This window comes from Dendrobates tinctorius, unplaced genomic scaffold (assembly GCF_039654945.1).
Source record: "Dendrobates tinctorius isolate UK_male_01 unplaced genomic scaffold, ASM3965494v1 ptg000231l, whole genome shotgun sequence".
NCBI classification, from domain to species: domain Eukaryota; kingdom Metazoa; phylum Chordata; class Amphibia; order Anura; family Dendrobatidae; genus Dendrobates; species Dendrobates tinctorius.
In genome coordinates this window covers 10052985-10072285 of record NW_027361898.1, presented here as the reverse complement: position 1 = coordinate 10072285, position 19301 = coordinate 10052985, and the positions used below count along the sequence as shown (strand labels likewise).

At 40.3% G+C, this 19301-nt stretch overlaps 1 protein-coding gene across 1 annotated transcript in view; it reads left to right on the top strand.

Annotated features, from left to right (window-relative positions):
- LOC141059900 (relaxin receptor 1-like) overlaps positions 1-19301 on the top strand; it is a 532911-nt gene that overhangs the window by 310702 nt on the left and 202908 nt on the right. Inside the window, exons 4-8 of the mRNA XM_073556105.1 lie at positions 2356-2461; positions 3995-4066; positions 5727-5798; positions 7763-7834; positions 18342-18413. Of these exons, the coding sequence (XP_073412206.1) occupies positions 2356-2461; positions 3995-4066; positions 5727-5798; positions 7763-7834; positions 18342-18413 (394 nt within the window). The remainder of the gene's footprint in view (positions 1-2355; positions 2462-3994; positions 4067-5726; positions 5799-7762; positions 7835-18341; positions 18414-19301) is intronic.

Here is a 19301-nt window from a genome sequence, read left to right as displayed (position 1 = left end):
GATGTCGGGGATCGTGGAGCAGCGGCGATGACGGCGTGAGTATGAGAGACGGAGTGAGAGAAGGGGTCGTATGTGGAGTGAAAGAGTGAGTGGAGATGGTGAAAGGTGAGAGGAATGTGTGTGTTGAGGGTTAACATGGCAAGAGGTGTGATGCTATCGCATCCTCCCGATGCGATCGCATCGGGCCATAATCTAGTATATATATATAAACTATATAAAATGGGGGCTAGAAATATGATAATTGGGCTTCAGGCTGCTGGGACCCCCACCATTCAGTAGAAGGAATAACCAAGATTTTGTATGTGAATGAAGCAAAAGTAAGCATGAGCAACTCCTGGATTACTCACTATCATGAATTACTATCACTATTATTCATGGGATGGGCTCCTCAATGTATAAAGAACAATTTAGTTGATTTCAAGAAAGTTGGGTCTCTTTTAAAGGGTGGTATACATTAGAGTCAGTTGAAATTAAACTTATTTTATTCATGTTACTATTTTGTTAAATTAAATGGCTGTTGTGGTCAATTTATTCCAAGCCGAGGCCTCTCTAGTATGACTACTGTGCGGGTTGGGTTGAATTGGGTGACCAGGTTGATAGCAACCAAGGATTTGGGGAATTTGTGCCACAGTACAGTACCAAAGTCACGTTGAGACATACATTTTTTATTACTCAAAGCAAAAAAAGTATACTGTTATAGCAGAATGCAGATGAATGCCTATACAATTGATCCTGTTGCCGTTGACTCATTTGAGAATAAAGCAATATACAGCCCTGGTCAAAAGTTTTGACAAATCTATTCATGCAGTGGATATTCTTATTGGAATGAGCACATTGTAGTTTCAGACTGAAGGCAGCAAAGCAACAAGGGAAAAAACATGGAAACAAGAAGTATAGAAACATGTGTAAAACAAACAAGACTGTGCGTTAAACCTTGGATTCCTCAAAGTACCTTCCCTTTAACTGAAATGACAGCTTTACACAATCTTTCCATTTTCTTAAGCAACTTCAACAGGTGGTGGTCACCTGGAATGGTCCCCATTGAACAGCTATGCTTCATCAATAGTTCATTTTTGGAAATGCCAGTCTTTAGAAAGTTTTTGCAACTATTAGGTGTGTATTGCAGAGCCAAATTTGGTACACAGTTTCATATAGAGCTAAGCCATATTCCATAACTTTTGTAAGCCAGAATATGACAATAAACACTCGAGTAAGTAAGGAGAAATGATAATCCATTATTACTTTAAACATGAAAGTCAGTCAGTATGGAAAATTGTTAGAACCTTGATGTACATCAAGTAGCAGATACATATCAACATCAACTGTCTAGAGAAGTCTGTGAGAGGCAGAGTTTTGTTGTCAAATTCCTGCTAAGAACTACTGAGCACTCCAAATAGTATGTAGAGGTTTGTTTGGGCCAAGCAACACAAAGACTAGACATTAAATCAGTGCAAATTTGAACTGTAGTGTGATTAATCAAAATTTTAGATTTTTGGCACCAATTGTAATATCTTTGAGATGGAAAAAAAGGTGAGCGGATGGTTTCTACATGTGTGGTATCCACTGTGAACCATAGAGGGTAAGATGTGATGCTGTGAGAGTGCTTTGCTGGTCAGTCTGTTGGTATGCATTAATATATTCCAAATTCAATGCAGAAATGCCCAATATGGCTTTGACCTAGAAGGAAAAGGATGGAGTGCTTCGTCAGATGACATGGTCTTCATAATCATGCAATTTCAAACCAACTGAGATGGTTTGGAATGAGCTGGAGCGCATAGTGAAAGCAAAGCAACCAATAAGAGCTCAGTGGCTCTGAGAACTCCTTCAATGCTGTTGTGAAGCCATTCCAAATGACTACCTGATGAAATTGCATGAGAAAATGCCTAGGCGTTTAAAGCGGACATCAGAGCAAAATGGGAATACTTTGAGAAATCTTAAGTTTGTGACATATTCTGGTATGTTTCACAAATTTTTCTATGTTCCTTGTTTCAAAGTTTCACTTCATGGTTTTGGTGACTTCTGTCTGAATCTATAATGTACACATTTCAATAGGAAAACAAGCAGAGGCATTGCATTTACTGTTGTGTCCAAACTGGTATGTCAAAAGCAAATGTCGATTTTTTTTTTGGGTGGCCCATGGTCAATGCTGACCGTAATTCCAAACTGCCCTCAGTTTGGTGTTGTCATGCTCGATGATGGTTGATAAGGACCAATGTCCGTTATTACCTAAGGGCCCAGACCATTCTCAGCCTACCACTTTCGTGCTCTGTAAATAATGAGCTGTAGCTAAGTAGCTACTTGTTCATTAAAAGTTTGTTGGACGGTTTTACTCTTATGCATATCTTATCCTTACAGAGTTGGATATCTACCCTCAGAACTGCGAATGTAAGAAGCGAATTGTAAACTGTTCCAGTCAGGAATTTCAGTTTGTCCCTCCAGTATCTGTAAATGTGACAACTCTGTAAGTATAAAGCGCAGTGATTGACGAGTAACTTTTGCCATTATTGATCTGGGCCGCATCAGCACCTCACATAGTGAGGACGTAACTTGGGTCTACTTCTGCTGTATCCTCCATAGATAAATCCTATGAATTGTAAAGTGTTATTAACACAGGAGGTAATGTGTTGTGTCTTCTACACATTGGGAGAGGGACCCCACCAGCCCTCTGACAGTGCTAGCAGTTGGTCTTTGCCTGGTTTTAAACTTAAGACCTGCTCTGTATGAGGCACAAATATTAACACCAAGCCACAGGATGCAGCGTTGTCTGTAGAGAATGTAGTCTGCCTAAAAGATTAAACAATATTCTTCTTCATCTAATCATTAAAATGCATTGGCACGTGATGGAGTGTTGTCTATGTAGCTCAGTTCATTAGCTAAGCCAACCTCATTTACCATCATAATTGATCCAGAGATAAAAAATGGGACTAGGCAAGTTATTCAACTGAGTCAGAAAGTCGGCTCTTTTCAGGCTGGTAACTTGCCATTTGCTAACACAGATGAGGAAAGTTTTCTTTCTGAGTTGAAGCGAGTTATAGAGGAGCACACCTGTGCTTAAATAGAGACTTCAGATCACCTATTATAATCAAAGTATGTTAATGAGTTTCAAGAAGTTGGTCCCAATTTTTTTCCTTTATGGCCTATCTTTAGAATAGGCCATTAATATCTGATCAATGAGGGTGATACCTGGCACCCTTGCCAATCAACTGCTACCGGTGCTGGTCAGAAGTTCCCAGATATTGCGGCAACACGGCAGCTCTATCAAAACTATAATGGCTGCAGCTGGGTAATGCAGATCCAACCCCTACTCAAATGAATAGAGGGTGTATCTCCAGTATCAAGCCCTGACCACTATAGAAATGATGCAGCAGATCCAGCAGCATCTGAGAACTTCTGGCCAGCGCCGGTAACAGAAGGAGTGCCAGGGGTCCCACACAGAACGATCAGATATTAAAGGCCTATTCTAAGGATAGGCCTTGAATAAAGGATTAGTGGCCAACCCCTTTAATCACTTTGCATTTCCAAAAAATTGAACCAATTTTTTAAATAGATGGCCAACCTCTATATGCATCATCTAAAAACACATGACAGGGCATCACAACTTATTATGACTAGAGTTGAGCGACTTTGGTCGGATTGGGTTTCATGAAACAAAATTTGTTTCAGATGAAACTGGTCCGACTAGGGCAAAAAAAAGTCGGAGTTTCATCCGAAACCCGACCCCAATGCAAGTCAATGGGGAATAAAAGTCGGCATTGAGTGGATGAATGTCATTCGCTCAATGCCGACTTTTATTTCCCATTGACTTGCATTGGGGTGGGGTTTCGGATGAAACTCCGACTTTTTTTGCCCTAGTCGGACCAGTTTCATCTGAAACAAATTTTGTTTCATGAAACCCGATCCGGCCAAAGTCGCTCAACTCTAATTATGAGCAATGATGTGATGTGTTGTATGTTGTATATGATGATTTGTGTGGCTTTTGTCTGTATTCCTTTAGTGATCTGAAGGACAATAAAATCAAATCTTTACCAGATGGTGTCTTTCGTTTATACCAGGATTTGGAGAAACTGTGAGTAACCACAAAAAAAAATACAATAATCGCTTTGTTGGAATAACACACAGTTCTGCACTTTTTTTTAACCTAATTTTAAGATGCTAACCATAGGCTGCCATTTAGAGCTTAAAGGGGTTGTTTACAACTCAGACAACCCCTTCTTAAAATTGCTACATTTCCCCTGTGTAAAATGAAAACATCCTCACCTCTACTAACCATCAGTGCTGGCGTTGTTAGTAATGTCAGCGCCGGGTCTTCCTGGACTCGTGTGTGGTTGTTCTGCCTTGTGAGCCCTGCTGCCAGTCATCGGCTCCTTCATGATCACTTCCTTCTAATTAAACTGACAACAAGAAGTGATCTGAAGCTGCTCTCTAACTTCCTCCGAATGTCAATTTAGTCCGAAGGAAATGAGCGTGAAGGAGGGTGCTTAGCATAGGGCTCCTGGCTGCAATAAAGGTTATTTTTGGAGACCACACATTTGCATTGACCTCTTTTAATTTTTTAAGGCGTGCCTTAACAAGCAGTGGCATAAGGTCATCATTGATTGTGAAGACATGTCTTTCATTATAATATTATATTGTTTATGTTTCCACACTATACCAAGAAAAACAGATTTGATGAAAAAAAAGTTATTTTGGGGCATAAAAGCAGTGAAACCTGTTATATGCACGGAGGGGCAGGTTCCCTTTAAATCCATCAGAGCTGTGTACTGTAGTGTTACATTGGTTGTCCGCGGTAAAGGCAAGTTTCAGGCTCTGCGTGTTTCTATTCATTTGGGAGCAGAAGCCTTGACAATGCGGAGCAGATATAGAGGTGAATGCTTCATGTATATAAAACAGAAATCCTCTCTATATGTTTTACAATGCTGCAGACAGACAGCTGGTTTCAACAAAAGCGGAGAACAGAGCAGTTTTACAAATGGTATATTTTCTGATCTCTCTGTATTGTAGTAGGTGACACCTTTTCGATTTCTCACTGAACTGCGGTTCCTGGGTGATCTCTTCTAGTGAAGCACTATCCTGTCCTGCCAAAGCTTTACAGAGGTTAAGGCTACAGGATCAGATATGGATGTGCATCAGTAAGACCGCAAATGTCACAATTAATAAACGTGCATCAGGGCTGGATTTCTGATGACTGTCAAATTGTAGTTACGCAACTTTCAGGTGGCAACACGAGCACATCCTGTATCGTGAGTTGTAACGTAGTAGTGCAAGCTTGCAGTCCTCTATTAAGTAGCTACAGGTCAGTAGGCCTAGACTAAATGAATGGAAACAAAATGCAAAACTTTAATGACTTATTCTGGCAATATACACATATACATATCAGAACTTCATAGTTTGGGTTTATAAAATGCCTGCAGTCACTGATTACACCTAGATTTACCAGTTGTATAATGCTACACCACCCTAAAACACCTAATTTTACAGTAGTAACATAAATTCTCTTATCTGCCTCGTAAACTCGCCTGAGAACATTTGTAGAAATGAAGCCACACAAACCGGGCACAGGAAGCAATGCAAATGACCTGACCTCAGTGGGGTGACTCAGCTTGGCAATGTTCTCATTGTCTTTAATCGACACTTAATAATCTTGTGTTATTCTGCCTAAAGCAAATCTAGACTAGTATTTCATTAAAACCAAATAGCAATGCTCCATTTCAATGTTTTTTTACCAGCCTCCTTCAGAACAACAGACTGCGATCGATCTCGCATTTGACATTCTCTGGACTTTTCAACCTAAAGATGCTGTAAGTGACATTATTACCAGCGATTCGACTGTCGTAACTGCATATGTTGTGTAAAGGCAGTGAGACATTTAGATGCTTTATTGAAATAAATAATTTATGTAAAAATGTAACAAACAGGTAATCAACCGTGTTAATTAACTTCATTTATTTATAAGACAGCACAAAGAAAAGACTAGTAATCATTCTGTCAATCAGGACTGAGACTGCTTGACTCTAAATTTTTACATGAATCACGTTTAAAGGGAATCTATCATTAAGGTAAACCCTCCTCTACCCCAACCCCAAAACATCTGCATATATGGACATGCAGGTTATGAAAGTCCAACACCTTTCTGTCTTCTATCTATTGCTGCATTAGAGGGGCAGTCTGGACAAAACCAATAAGTCTGCAGTCACATTGTGTGCTGCGGGAATTCACCGGTTTCAGACCCAAGACCGAAGGGTATGTACGAGTTATACATTCTCCCAGCCAGTAGGCGTAGCCTTGGTCAATATACCCTTGTATGGAGCGAGTTCGCATCCTCTCCTCGGCCGCGTCACTAGACGGTGCGGTACCTTGCTCCATACAAGTGTATGTTGGGCTGCAACCACTGGCTGGGAGTATGCATAACTGATACATACCCTCCAGTCCTGGAACAGAAACCGGCGAATCTCCGCAGCACACAATGCATGTGTTCGGGGATTCATAAGTCTGTAGTCACACAGAGTGACTGCAGACTTATCGGTTTTGACTGGACAACCCCTTTAATGAGAAATTAGTGTTTTAATTCATATGCAAAGTGTTAAGTGCAAAAAGGAGGATGTGGCACACCAAAATTAAGATAAAAAAACTTTATTCGGCACTCAAGCCATGATTAAAAACCATGCAAAACCTGACACGTTTCCGGTGCAAGAAACGCACCCTTAGTCATTTTGCACCGGAAACGCGTTAGGTTTTGCATGGTTTTTAATTATGGCTTGAGTGCCAAATTAAATTTTTTTATCTTCATTTTGGTATGCCACATCCTCCTTTTTGCTCCTATGCAATGCTGTGCTTTCCAGCCTTTGTGTGCACCCACCTGCTCGTCTGATTTGGCTCAAACCTATGTGGTTTCATTCTAGATCCTGTGGAAGCTCCTACCCTCTTCTCTCCTGTACACAAAGTGTTAAGTGCTCAGGGTGTGACAAAGCATTTACCAAGCCTCTGCCTCCTGATTGATAGCTCACTGTCTGATTTTCCTGCCTAGCATCACACAGTGAGCTATCTGTCAAGCTAAAGATGCTGGTTCTAGGCAGGGAGATAACCTGGGAAGGCAGAGGTTGGGGAAGTGCTCTGACACACCCAGAGCACGTAATGCCTAAATTGCATATAGATGGAAACTCTAATTTGTCAGGAATGCAGCAACAGATATAAGATATAAAGATGTTGATGGATTTACATTTCAAAGACCTGCTTGCCTATTAAGGAAGTATGGGGATGATCTTGCTGACAGATTCCCTGTAGTCGAGTAGCAATAAGCTAAAACTTGTTTAAGTCATTGTTTATGACTAGTAGAAGATTCTTCATATAATTCAGAAGTTTATACAAAGTAATGATTCTGAGTCCCACCCCACCCACAATCCAAGTACAGCCTCCATACATCTTCCATTAATTTCATTACAACCGTTGGACGTAACATTAGCAGATAGTGAATACCTTACAGCATGTTTAGAGAGGAAGCCGGCAGACAACAACCAGTCCTACCCAAGAGGCTACAATCAATGTAAAGAGGCTTGTTTGTAGATCTAATAGCACAGGCTCAGATCTAGACTCCCTGCATGTGCAAATCCACTGTAACAAATAATAAAATTGTCTAAGTTCACAACTTACCGTATGGTCCAAATGTATGAATCTGTGTAGTTTGTTTCTGGCTCTGGTGTTTGTTTCTGCCCCATTTTTCTCCAAATCTCTCTTAGCCGCATTAACTATTGATTTTTTGCATTAGCTTCCTTAGTGATAACCGGATCAGGAGTCTGAAGGCTGACGTGTTCCGCGATCTTCACTCATTGGAATGGCTGTGCGTTGGTAACAATGTATTCATACTGACCTCATTCTCATATTCCTGAATTATATGAGCAAAATCTTAAAGTAGCCAAATCTATGAACAGGGAAACAAACCACATTCTGGCAAACTATCATTTCACCTATAATCGCAAATTGTTACATTTCACTGGACGGATGGCTGAAATCGTCCAATTTAATCAACTTTGGTATAATTTATCAACTAGAATTAAAATTTCAGTGTCTGATTTCACTCTGTAGTTCCATGACTTGATGTCAAGAGTATTGAGTTCAGTTCAAGATTTATCATTCCATATGTTTTATTTTGATTTCTTACATAATAACACAAGTTTTAAATGAACTATGAGTCAATTTGTGATTTATTATTGCTAATATTATAAGTTGTCACATATTCCATTAGATTTTGGAAATCTAGTACCAATTTATAACAGGAGATATGCTACATATTTGGTATAGTTTGTACATTTTAGCCAAATTGCTCCAAAAAACAGCGTTCTATTAAGTTTCTGTTAACGCCATGATTACACCTAGTTTTGGCACTGATCTGATTGCAGCTGCAGAACTGCCAGCTATCGGTGACTATATCACTCAAGAGACATACAGTATTAACGTGTTGCTTGTGTGTAATCCAAGCAGATTGCTGCATTAGGAATATATGACGGATTTTATCAATTGCATCAATTTTGTCCTTAATGGACAAAAACTGGAACAGTAACAGATCTCCCTATTACCCTCTTTTGACTTTACAGATACAGAAGAAAATAAACTTTTTTGCAGTGAAAGTTAAAACATAAGACAAAAAGTTCAAAATGCTGGTGCTAATTTAGTTATTTTATGAATCAGTTGTTTAATATATTTCCTTGAGATCAACAAATTGATTTGATGCAAATCGAGTTATTGTCGAATTTATGAAATTTGTAGGTCTTGGAGAATTTGAAAAATTTGCTATTCGATTCACGCAAATTGCCAACACAACCCTCGGCGTCATTTTACACATTGTTGACTATTGCTTTAGATAGTGCTCATATGCTTTTTTCTGGCTTTAATGTCCTTTTCAGTTAATCAACTTGTCCTGGTCCTATGAATTACACATGTTTATTTCATTCTTCAAGTACTAGAATCCAAAAAAGCCAGTTTAAGGCCCTCAGCAAATTTTTTTTTGCTGAAGAAAAGAATTGAAATCAATTTTGCTTGGTTGTGAAAGATTTTAGGCGTCTGTTCTGAGTTTTTGCATTTCTTCTGCAATCCCTTTTGTGAACACTTGAATAATTGTTTTGTTTGTTTTTTTTCTGAGACAAAAAAAATTTCAATAATCCAGAACTTTAAATGTGATTGCCTAACTCACAAAGTGCACGTGTTAAAAAATAGTTTTTATTGGTCAAATTTTTCATCTGTTCAAGTCACACCAGTACAGAGTCTCATTTTGATCTATCATTTTACCTTTCCAGCCTAGACAGCAAACTTAATCCATATTCCAGATACATGAAACTGGGTCTGCTTTGGGGATGGCTGTCAGTCAGGGCTGGAGGCGCAGTTACAACCAATGCTCTGTATTTTCAGAGCAGTGACTGAACCTGCGCCGATGCCGCCCCCCATGACCAAAACCGAATGCTGCCGAGGAGAATACAATTAAATTTCTCCCCGCAGCGTTAAGCTACATGCTGGCCTCGGGCATGTTAGTAATGCTATTAACCTTCAGATTAACGCCTTATCTGCAGGCTAATAGTGTTATTTTTCTGGTGAGAGGTTTCTTTTAATAAACACAAGTGTACTAGTTTGTCCTTCATAAATGTGGAAAACCTTCAATTTGCCCAAGTAAGTCAAGCATGGATCAGTGATGATTTTCATTGACCTATGGCTGATGCCAATGTTTAGATGACATCAGCGTCCTGGCTGTCCATTGTGTTGTACACTGCTCTGTTGCCACCACTGCAGATTTCTCCGCTCTGTCGGGCATCTGTAACCTATTCATTGTGTTATATCTGTAGTATACTCATCTTGGTGGGGCTGCCAGTGCTGTTTATAAACAGCTGGACAGTTAATTGGCTGCCCCATCTTAAGGCCCCTTTACATTTAGTGATGCACCAGCGATCCGACCAGCGATCCGACCCGGTCAAGATAGCTGGTGCATCGCTAAATGATCGCTAGTGAGCTGTCACACAGGCAGACCTCACAGCGATGCAGCAGCGACGCAGCGCACGATACTCACCTTTCACACACAGCAATCCTGATGTCCTCCCGCCCGCCTCCACGCGTCGCACGTCGGCGCCAGCAGGAAGCCCAGCAGGAAGCGGACGACGAGAAATGGAGCCGGACATTCTCGCACGATCAGCGATGGACAGCGGGGGAGCCGGTCGGAGGTAAGTATCACATATAGCGATATCTCTAGCGATATCGCTATAACGTCACAAAATCGGTATCGCTATCGCTATGATATCGCTATGTGTAAAACCCCCTTTAGGGTATGTTCCCATGGTCAGGAATGGCTCAGGATTTGACGCAAGTGAAATCTGCACCAAATCTGCATCTGAGGTCACCTGCATTTTTTATGCGTTTTTACATGCGTTTTAATGCATTTTTCATTGCATGCGTTTTTTGTCACTTGAAATAAAGCTAATTGAAAGTTGGCTTCTGGGAAGGATAAAAAGTGATTTCCTATTTGCATATATATTGAGGTATGTCCCACGGTCAGTAAACGCTGTGGGTTGGACGCTGCATACAGCCGCAATGTCCAACCTGCAGCATCCAGCTGTTCCAGCATAGTGGACCAACCGATGCCCGTGGCTCACCCGCAGAGACGGACATGCAACATGTCTTTCCAGACCACAGCATGTCTATTTATGTAGTGGATATGCTCTGTCTCCGCTGCGTAAATTACCCATACACTTTCATTAGATGCGGTAAAACCGCATTATCTTCCTAGTCACATGCGTATTAAGTGCGGGAACGCAGCTTACTACACATGTGTACTAATTTACATAATGGTGAATCTTGTGACACAACCAGAAGTACATGACACAGGAAGTGGAGGAAAGCACAGAGAGGTCCCCTCCTTTTTACTAAATAAATAATAATTTTAAAAAAATGGTGTGGAGCCCCTCTATATTTGTTAACCAGCCGAAAACTTTCGGCTGTGTCACAAGGTAAGACATTATTTAAATTAGTTCACATGCGTAGTAAGCTGCGTTTCCGCACTTAATATGCATTTGACTATAAAGATAATGCGGTTTTACCGCATCTAATGATAGTGTATGGGTAATTTATGCTGCAGAGATGAAGCGTTTCCGCAACATAAATAGACATGCTGCAGTCTGGAAAGACGTGCCACATGTCTGTTTATGCAGGGAAGCTGGAGGCGTCCCTCAGCGCTTAGTGGAGATGGGATTTCATGAAATCCCATCCACTATGCTGTAACATCTGGCCGCTGCGGGTTGGACGCTGCGGATGTACGCAGCGTCCAACCCGCAGCGTTTACTGACCGTGGGAACATACCCTTATTCTTTAGGACAGAGACAGACTGCCATATAACTTGTGCGAAGATTGCATCGTAAACCTTTTACTGGCTCTCTGCTCTCCAGACCTGAGCGTGACAGTTGCAAAGACATACATCACACTGTCATGCTCAAATCAGGCAGGCATCTGTGATCAATAAAGGGATAATTTTTGTAATATTTGCAGAACTTAAAAAGTGTAATAATCTGTTAGTGAGATATGCTGTTAAACAGCCTATTGATTACTACCAGTTACTATCCATTTAGCCATAGCTAGATATGGTAAGGTCAATTTGACATTTCAAAGGCTGAGTTTGCATTAAAGAACTCAAAATTGGATCAATGATGTCCCACGAAAACTCAGACTGTTACAAAACCCTTTCCAGGCAATTGGAGGCTTTGCATTACTGGTGATTCACGACAAATCAATTAACAGGAAATCAAATTTTTAGGAAAATTTTGAGAAAGATGGCAGATTCAAATTCCAAAAGAATCAATCATCTGTAATGTTTTCACATCATTTGCATAAGTTTTATAAGCACATGCCAAGGAAAAGTCCTATAAATATCAAACAAAGATAAAGACTCTGTAAGTGAAATTCTGCATAGTTTTCTGTCAATAATCATTGTAATGACTGGCAGCTGTTTTTGAATATCAAATAACCCACTATCAGATAAGGTCTGGAAAATATGCCAACATTTAATGAATCCATCACCATAACCAATTGATTAACTCATCCCTAGGTGCATCACTAATTTTGATTAACATTTCATAACTCTTTTGCAGATCACTCTGTGTATTATGTATTTATCTGGGCACCTCTCCTAGTATTTTTATTTAGGTGCATACTTTACTTTGGATATCTAACATGAAAATAATTCTGATTTGTTAGAAAGAAGAAAGCTTTTTCATTTTTCCATTTTTCTTTCCTTGCTAAAATTTGATGGCTGTGTAAGTTAGGAGTGTGACGTTTTTTTCAAAATTAGCTTTCTATTTTGGAAAACAGAATCATGACAGCTCTTTGTCTCATCAGATGAATTCTGAAAACAAGAGTATGCAGTTTATTTTATCATTGTGCTTTCAGTGCAAATAATGTGTAAATTTGATGGATTGGCTCGTATATCTTCAATACCACAGCACTTGCTTTCATAAAACTAATAGTGCCATAGAGTACCCACAAAATAGTAGCAGCATTAGATGTGTCCCTAGAATAGTAAATAATAATAATATTCCTAATAACTACTAAAGTTATGCAAAAATGTTTGCAGGGCCCTGGTCTAGCAGCTTTCTTGGTATTCTGTGTTCTTTGGACCAGGGACTGGCATATCTCCTCCTATCTGATGGCATCCCTGGCACCATGTCTGTTCAGCAGTCTGGGCATGCATATTTCACACTGCAGTGATGAATGAACACAGAGCATAGTAATTAGAAGAGCTGTCAGGGATGCCAGTAAGGCCAGGACCACAATTGCGAGTGTGATGCACGAAACGCGCATCAATACCTGGCGGCATAGAAATACATGCAGCTGCACACTCAGGTCCCGAGTGCCGGCGGCAGCGCTGGGTATTGCTGTGAGAGACGCGCACGAGTTTCTTACATACATCACACTCGCAAGTGTGACCCCGGCCTAACTATTAGGCTCGCAGGGCTTGGGTCCGGCGACCAAGGACAACCTACATGTCTGTTGGACCAGGTTCCTGCAAAGCTTTTTGCTCAACTATAATGTGTACATATACTAGCCCTTTTGTCGTAGGCATAATCCTTATAAAATATGAAATGATTGGACTTAGAAATAAATTGCTAGTTTGCCTCTAGATTATACATACTTTTTCCTGCAAACTTGTAGTCTCCATTCACAGAACTTCCTATCCAAGAATCTTGACAGTGATCATTTTCCTGTTACTTTCCATAACTTTTCTGTTTTTTGTCAGTCATAATAGTATGTATTTTTCTAGGAGGTTCTCCTACAAACTGATGTACAGGTACAACATGGTAATCATGCATGCACAGGAGTGGTGCCCAGCATGATCACCACTGAAGCTTGGCTTAAATGAAAGCAGAGCACCTGCAGAAATAGCCGAGGCCTGTATCAGCACTGTCTTTGGCTATTTAACCCTTTCTATGCTGCATTCAATAGCAACTACAGCATTTAGAGGGTTGTGGGAGGGAGCTCCTCTTTTCATCCTCTCATGTTACTGCCATCCCCATCCCTTCCATCCACAGTGTGATTATGGGGTACCAATTGTGGTCATGGCAACGACAGGTCAAAGTATGATTTCTGAGTCTCCAGATATGGTGGCCTGTCAAGCCCTGTTTTAAGCAGGGTCTAATAGGCCTCCTGTCAGGGTAACACAGACAATTCTAATATCCTAACACATAGATTTACTATGCATCAGCACACTACAATTAATAAATACATGAACTCCTCTATTGCTATTCACATTAGAAATGTGAAGTGCTTGGTTAACATTTTTTTATCAAAATGCATAAATTCATCCAACCGCAACAAGGAGACCTCAATTGGATGCTATCACTAATGTCCTACTTCTGCGTGTGCCAAGCCAGGCCTTATATGAACTGGGAAGTGAAGCAAAACCAGGGATAGGGAGCAATGGGTGGACAAGGGTTCTGCACAGCCCTGGAGGGGGTCAAACTCCCCAAAGCATATGACTCAGTTTCAATATGCTGCAATACACAAGTTTTACATGGTATTAGACCACTAATCATATGAGTGAAACATCAAGTGCCATAGGAAAAATAAATATATATTTTTTTAATATAGGGAAAAAGATATAAAAACAATAAATAAAAAATGAAAAAAAATCAAACCACAATTATGGAAAGAATCCACAATGTATTGTGCCCTACCTGGTATATTTCCAGTTTTCAATCTGTAACACCAAATGTTTGCTTATTTTTGGAAAATACTTGTGGAGTCAAAATAGTCACTACATCGATAAAATAGGCCAACATAGTGATTTAGAACTCAGATTTGCGATTAACAACAATCACATCCACAAATATACAAAAAAATGGAAGACTTGGAACAACAAATTCCATATCAAATAGACCTATTAAGAGGTATTATATTTTGAGGCCTAAACATGGCCGTTGTAGTACCGGGATGTTGTATCTCCTTCCAAGAATGTTACCCCATAATAAGGATTGGCGATTTTCTTTTCCTTTTATGTTGTTATTTGCTATATGCTATTTAATGCCTATTTTTGGGTTCTCTAGTTTTAAATTTTTTCCATACCTGTACAAGGTTCTTTACTTCCCATTCCCTTTCCTCCCTTCCTACCTTCCTTCCCTTACCCTGTTTAATTACTGAAAACCAATAAAATTATTTGAAAAGAAAAAAAAAAATAGTCACTACATACATAGATGAATTCACATGGAGGTGTAATTTCTAACATAAGGTCACTTGACGGGAGGATTCTTATGCTCTGGTACCTCAGAGGCTTTGCAAATGGTGCCAGCAAACTATTGCAGGAAAATCTGACCTCCAAAAGTCAAATAGAAGTATTCCTTCCAAGCAAGTTTCTGATTACATACAGGGAATTGCCAAATTTGGAATAAATTGCATAGCTACCGTAATTGTAGGGTTCAATTGTACCTTATTAGCCCTTGTGAAATTAAAAAATATGGGGGTAAAACAAAAATTAGGGGTCAAAATTTTATTTTTTCTTTGAGGCCAAATGACATAAAATTCTTTGTTTTTGTTACCCGTTTTGAATGAGAGGTGTAGTTTTTGAAACAGAGTATTGTCTAGGGCATTTAAACATAGAAGCCCCTAAAAAAGTTTCCAAAAGAATATTTTTTGTAAATTTTGTTAAAAAAAATTGCTGCTAATCTTTTAACCCTTCTAATATCCTAACAAGAAAAGACTTTTCAAAAATGATGTTGCCAAAAAGTAGACATATGGGAAATATAATTTATTTGTGCTGTATAATGATGTTTTTCAGGGAATAAATATTAAAGGTTCATCATTACGAATTTTGCAAAAATGTTGTCAAATATTGGATTTTTTTTTCATAAATGAACGCAAATCATATTGACCTAAATTTGCCACTAACATAAAGTACAATGTGTCACAAAAAAGCATTCTTGGAATTTCTGGGATATCTAGAAGTTGTTACCACTTAAAGTCGCACATAAGATTTGAAAAATGAGGGCTAAACAGGAAGGTGAAAACTGGCTTTGGCAGAAAGGGGTTAATTGCATTATATTTTCACTATGTCTGATAATAAATGACAACTATTGTGTTGGTATCCTTTGGATTAACTGAGAAAACTTCTATTCATTCTGGGAGCAAGCGCTATTAAAATGGACTCTGCAGTCCTACTTTACATTGGTCATGTATTCCCTGCAGAGCAGAGATAGGTGAATGAAAGCTATAGACCTCTATTAATAACTCTATGAATTCAAAGACAACCAACTGTCTATGAAAGTGAATTTAGGCCAGAAAGGTGATAGGCACAAGGAAGAAATCATCTGCCTAGGTCATACAGTCAACTGCCAATGTAAGGAGCCACGTGTGCAGACAGGAACTTAGTTGTACTGGTATAGGGGCACTACTAATGAGCAAACGTGCTGGGATAAGGTGTTATCCGACCATGCTCGTGTGCTAACCGAGTGACTTCGACATGTTCATCTAATATGTTTGAGTCCCCGCAGCTGCATGTCTCGTGGCTGTTCAACAGTTGCAACACATGCAGGGATTGTCTGTCGGTTAGCACCCGAGCATTTTCGGATAACACCTTATCCGCGCACGTTCGCTCATCACAAATTTTGTCAGTAAAGTAGCAGAATCTGGGAGAAGATATTTCACTGGATTACACACTAATACAACATACTGGCAACCATATATACAGAAGAAAGTCTAAGAGAAAGTGTGGGGTCTAGAGAGGAGGTCATCTCAGACAGGCTGGGAGGATCTGATGATCGCCAATGTTTCATCACTAGTTTAGTTGTTAGGAGTATTTACACCCATTATTGTTACTCTCCATTTAATTAATCCTAGTTATTAACTCCCACTTTTCTCATACTTTGAAAGATAAACTATGGGCTACAGGTAAATGCAGAATTTCTGCTTTGTCCCTATCTCTATTGTTTTTTTTTACCATAGAAAGTGTGGTGAGTGATGTTCAGGGTTGGTTATGGATTGTTTTATGGATTGGGTAAATAAATCCAACATCACAGGACATCTGGCAGCATCTCCTGTGTGTATAATCATTTATTAGTTAGTAGCTGACTGTTTCTGGAAGAGCAAATGTCCGCATTACTAAATAGCTGCTACAGCAAAGGAGAAGATACGTCCTCTAATGTAGACGGGTCGCCTATAGCCCATATCGGAGGCCTCCCATGGTAATGGAACTGCTATATTTCCATGCTGTACCAATAATCTGATACCAACATTATCCACAGATATATCTGTGATCTGGGACTTCTTCACTTCTGTGGATTCAGGCGTTGGAATTTTCAGCCTTTGAAAACCACAGATTAAACCAAATTATGCATACAATTAGCCTTCCTCCTCTAACATTACCAGGAGACTCTGTGACACCTCTGGTCTAATACGTCCAAGAGTGGACCCTCTGGGTCGTGGATCAGGAGCCCCTGGGCCGAGCGCACCTGGTGAAGACCGACCCCTGTACAGGGATCGTTAGGGGCAGGACCGCAGGGGGCAGAACCGCGACAGCCGGTGCCAGGAGGGACGGCTCGATGGACAGGCAGGCAGAACAAGGATGGCAGGATGGGATAGCGGAAAATACTGGCCAGGAGTCCACAGGAGGAGGATCGGAGAGGGGGAACAGGGCAGAGACAGACAGACGGAAGTGGAGCAGGCCACAGAGCACACAGGGGAAGACAGCAAAAGGATAGGCAGGATTCACTAGAGTAGGTATGGGCCGATGGGTGCAGGAAGTCACACACAATCACCAGGCGCCCTCAGAATAGAGCGGACGCCTGATATATCCAGAACCCGGAAGTACGTCCTACAGACCCGCCCCTCAGCGACGCCCCCTACTAGCAGAAGAGAGCGGGGGAACGCGCGTGCGCGGCCTAAGGCCGGCGCGGTTACCCGCAGCAGAGCGGAGACCAGAGCGGAAGTGCGCGTGGACAGGAGGGCGCAGGTGAGGGGACGCTGCGGCGGGCACCGCCGCAGAAGGGGCATCGGCGGGCACGGCCGCCGATGTCACAGTCTCTATAATTTCTCCTCCAAACTCTTTATCAGATCCAGGTGACACAACGTGAATTGTATATCTATACAAATTTCTGCGGTGATCTCCTCTGCAAACAATCGCTCACCGATGTAATCTGTAAGGCATTCTTTAGCCCTTTTTGTTTTCTAGTCCTTTGCTTTGTGTGTATGCAATTATTGATAGTTTTTGTCTTTTTTATAAGCACTGTATTTCTTTTTGTATATTACCGTAAATCGAAAATTGAATAAGTTGTTCCTTGCTGCTCTTAGCAGCCTTGTAGATGGAAAGTGCACCCTGGTTGTCTGACCTTGTGTATGCCAGAGGGCATGAAGTGTACTAGCAGGGTGATTGGAAAAGCTGGGTGTACGAGGACTGGCGTGTTACCCAGGGCAGGCGTCTTGCTAACCAAACCTAATGGCGAGTGGTGGCAGCATGAGATGGGATGTGTGAACTACCAGGAGGGATCACGAAGCTCATTGTCAGCCTAATGCTAGATGATAGTGAGTGTTAGAAGCAGAGTCCCCCCATACAGTCACATTCAAGTCCCGTGTGGGACGGGTGTGTGACATTCTGCAACACTTAATCACTAAAATACTGTTTCATTTAAAACGGACAACTGTAAGGTAGTAATGATAATATTATATAGGAAGCATCAAATAATTATTCCCTTTCCTTAGTCAGACTCATTTACCACACTCATTTAGGCTACATATTTTGCAGTTGATCATAGCTGTTTTTCTCCAAAACTATTTTTCCATTATTTTTGTTTTTTAGAATTATTTACATTTTTTTTCGTATTTTCTTGCAGGATATTAGATAATAACAAAGTTGCTAACATCAATCCTGGAGCATTCAGTGGGCTGAGTTCTCTGTATTTCTTGTAAGTCATTTTACTTATACTTAATCATGACAAAAGATCAAACTAAGTCATGAGGGAATATAACTCCAGTCACTAGGAATACTTACTCTTATCTTCTTAAAGTGCTGACAGATGATAGAAAAAAAATCTGCACTTTACATTGATTTCTTAAATACATTAACAGCACAAAGAAAATAGGAAATCGCTTACTTTTAACTTTAATCCAAGGGGTAACATTTCTCCTTGCGGAGAGTGACATGTGAAGCTTGACATGCCAAGGTGAGGAGACTTTTGAGCTTTTGCCTTGCTCTTCTGAGAAATATGCACATTTTTTCTTCAGCGAGGAAGAGAACTAGAACTCTCTACCCCAAAACAAATTGAGATTTTGGTTTTTATCCTGTCATGTGACAAGGCTCTGTCCTATCAGCTCTTTAATGTAGTATTTCTTGCACTTTGCACACTATTTTTTTTCCTTTTTTGCTTTCTGTCATCCAGGTTTCCCATTGAATTTTAAATCCAAACCCTCAAAGCGTTTTTTTTAAATTTTGTTCTTCCTCCTCTTTTGTCTTTCCAGCCTCATTTTGAATATGAACCCCAACCCACCCCTTGGGGGTGGATCTCTAAGTTTTTTAGTGCCCATTTTGATCTATAAATACCTCCATGTACCAACGTGTGTAACCTGTTGGCTTTTTTATTACATTTGATTTAGATGCCAGTATGGCATTGAAACGCGTAGTGGACAATAAAGAACCATCCATTGAATATTGTAGCAAAAGACTTCTTTCCAGCCACGCAGCCAATTTTTAAATGTTTATTTTATCTGTTTTGGTAAAGTGACAAGGCTCAATAGAGAGTCGTTATTGACTTTTAGGATTGCTGTTTCCTGTAGGTGGCTCTACAGTTCTAGTC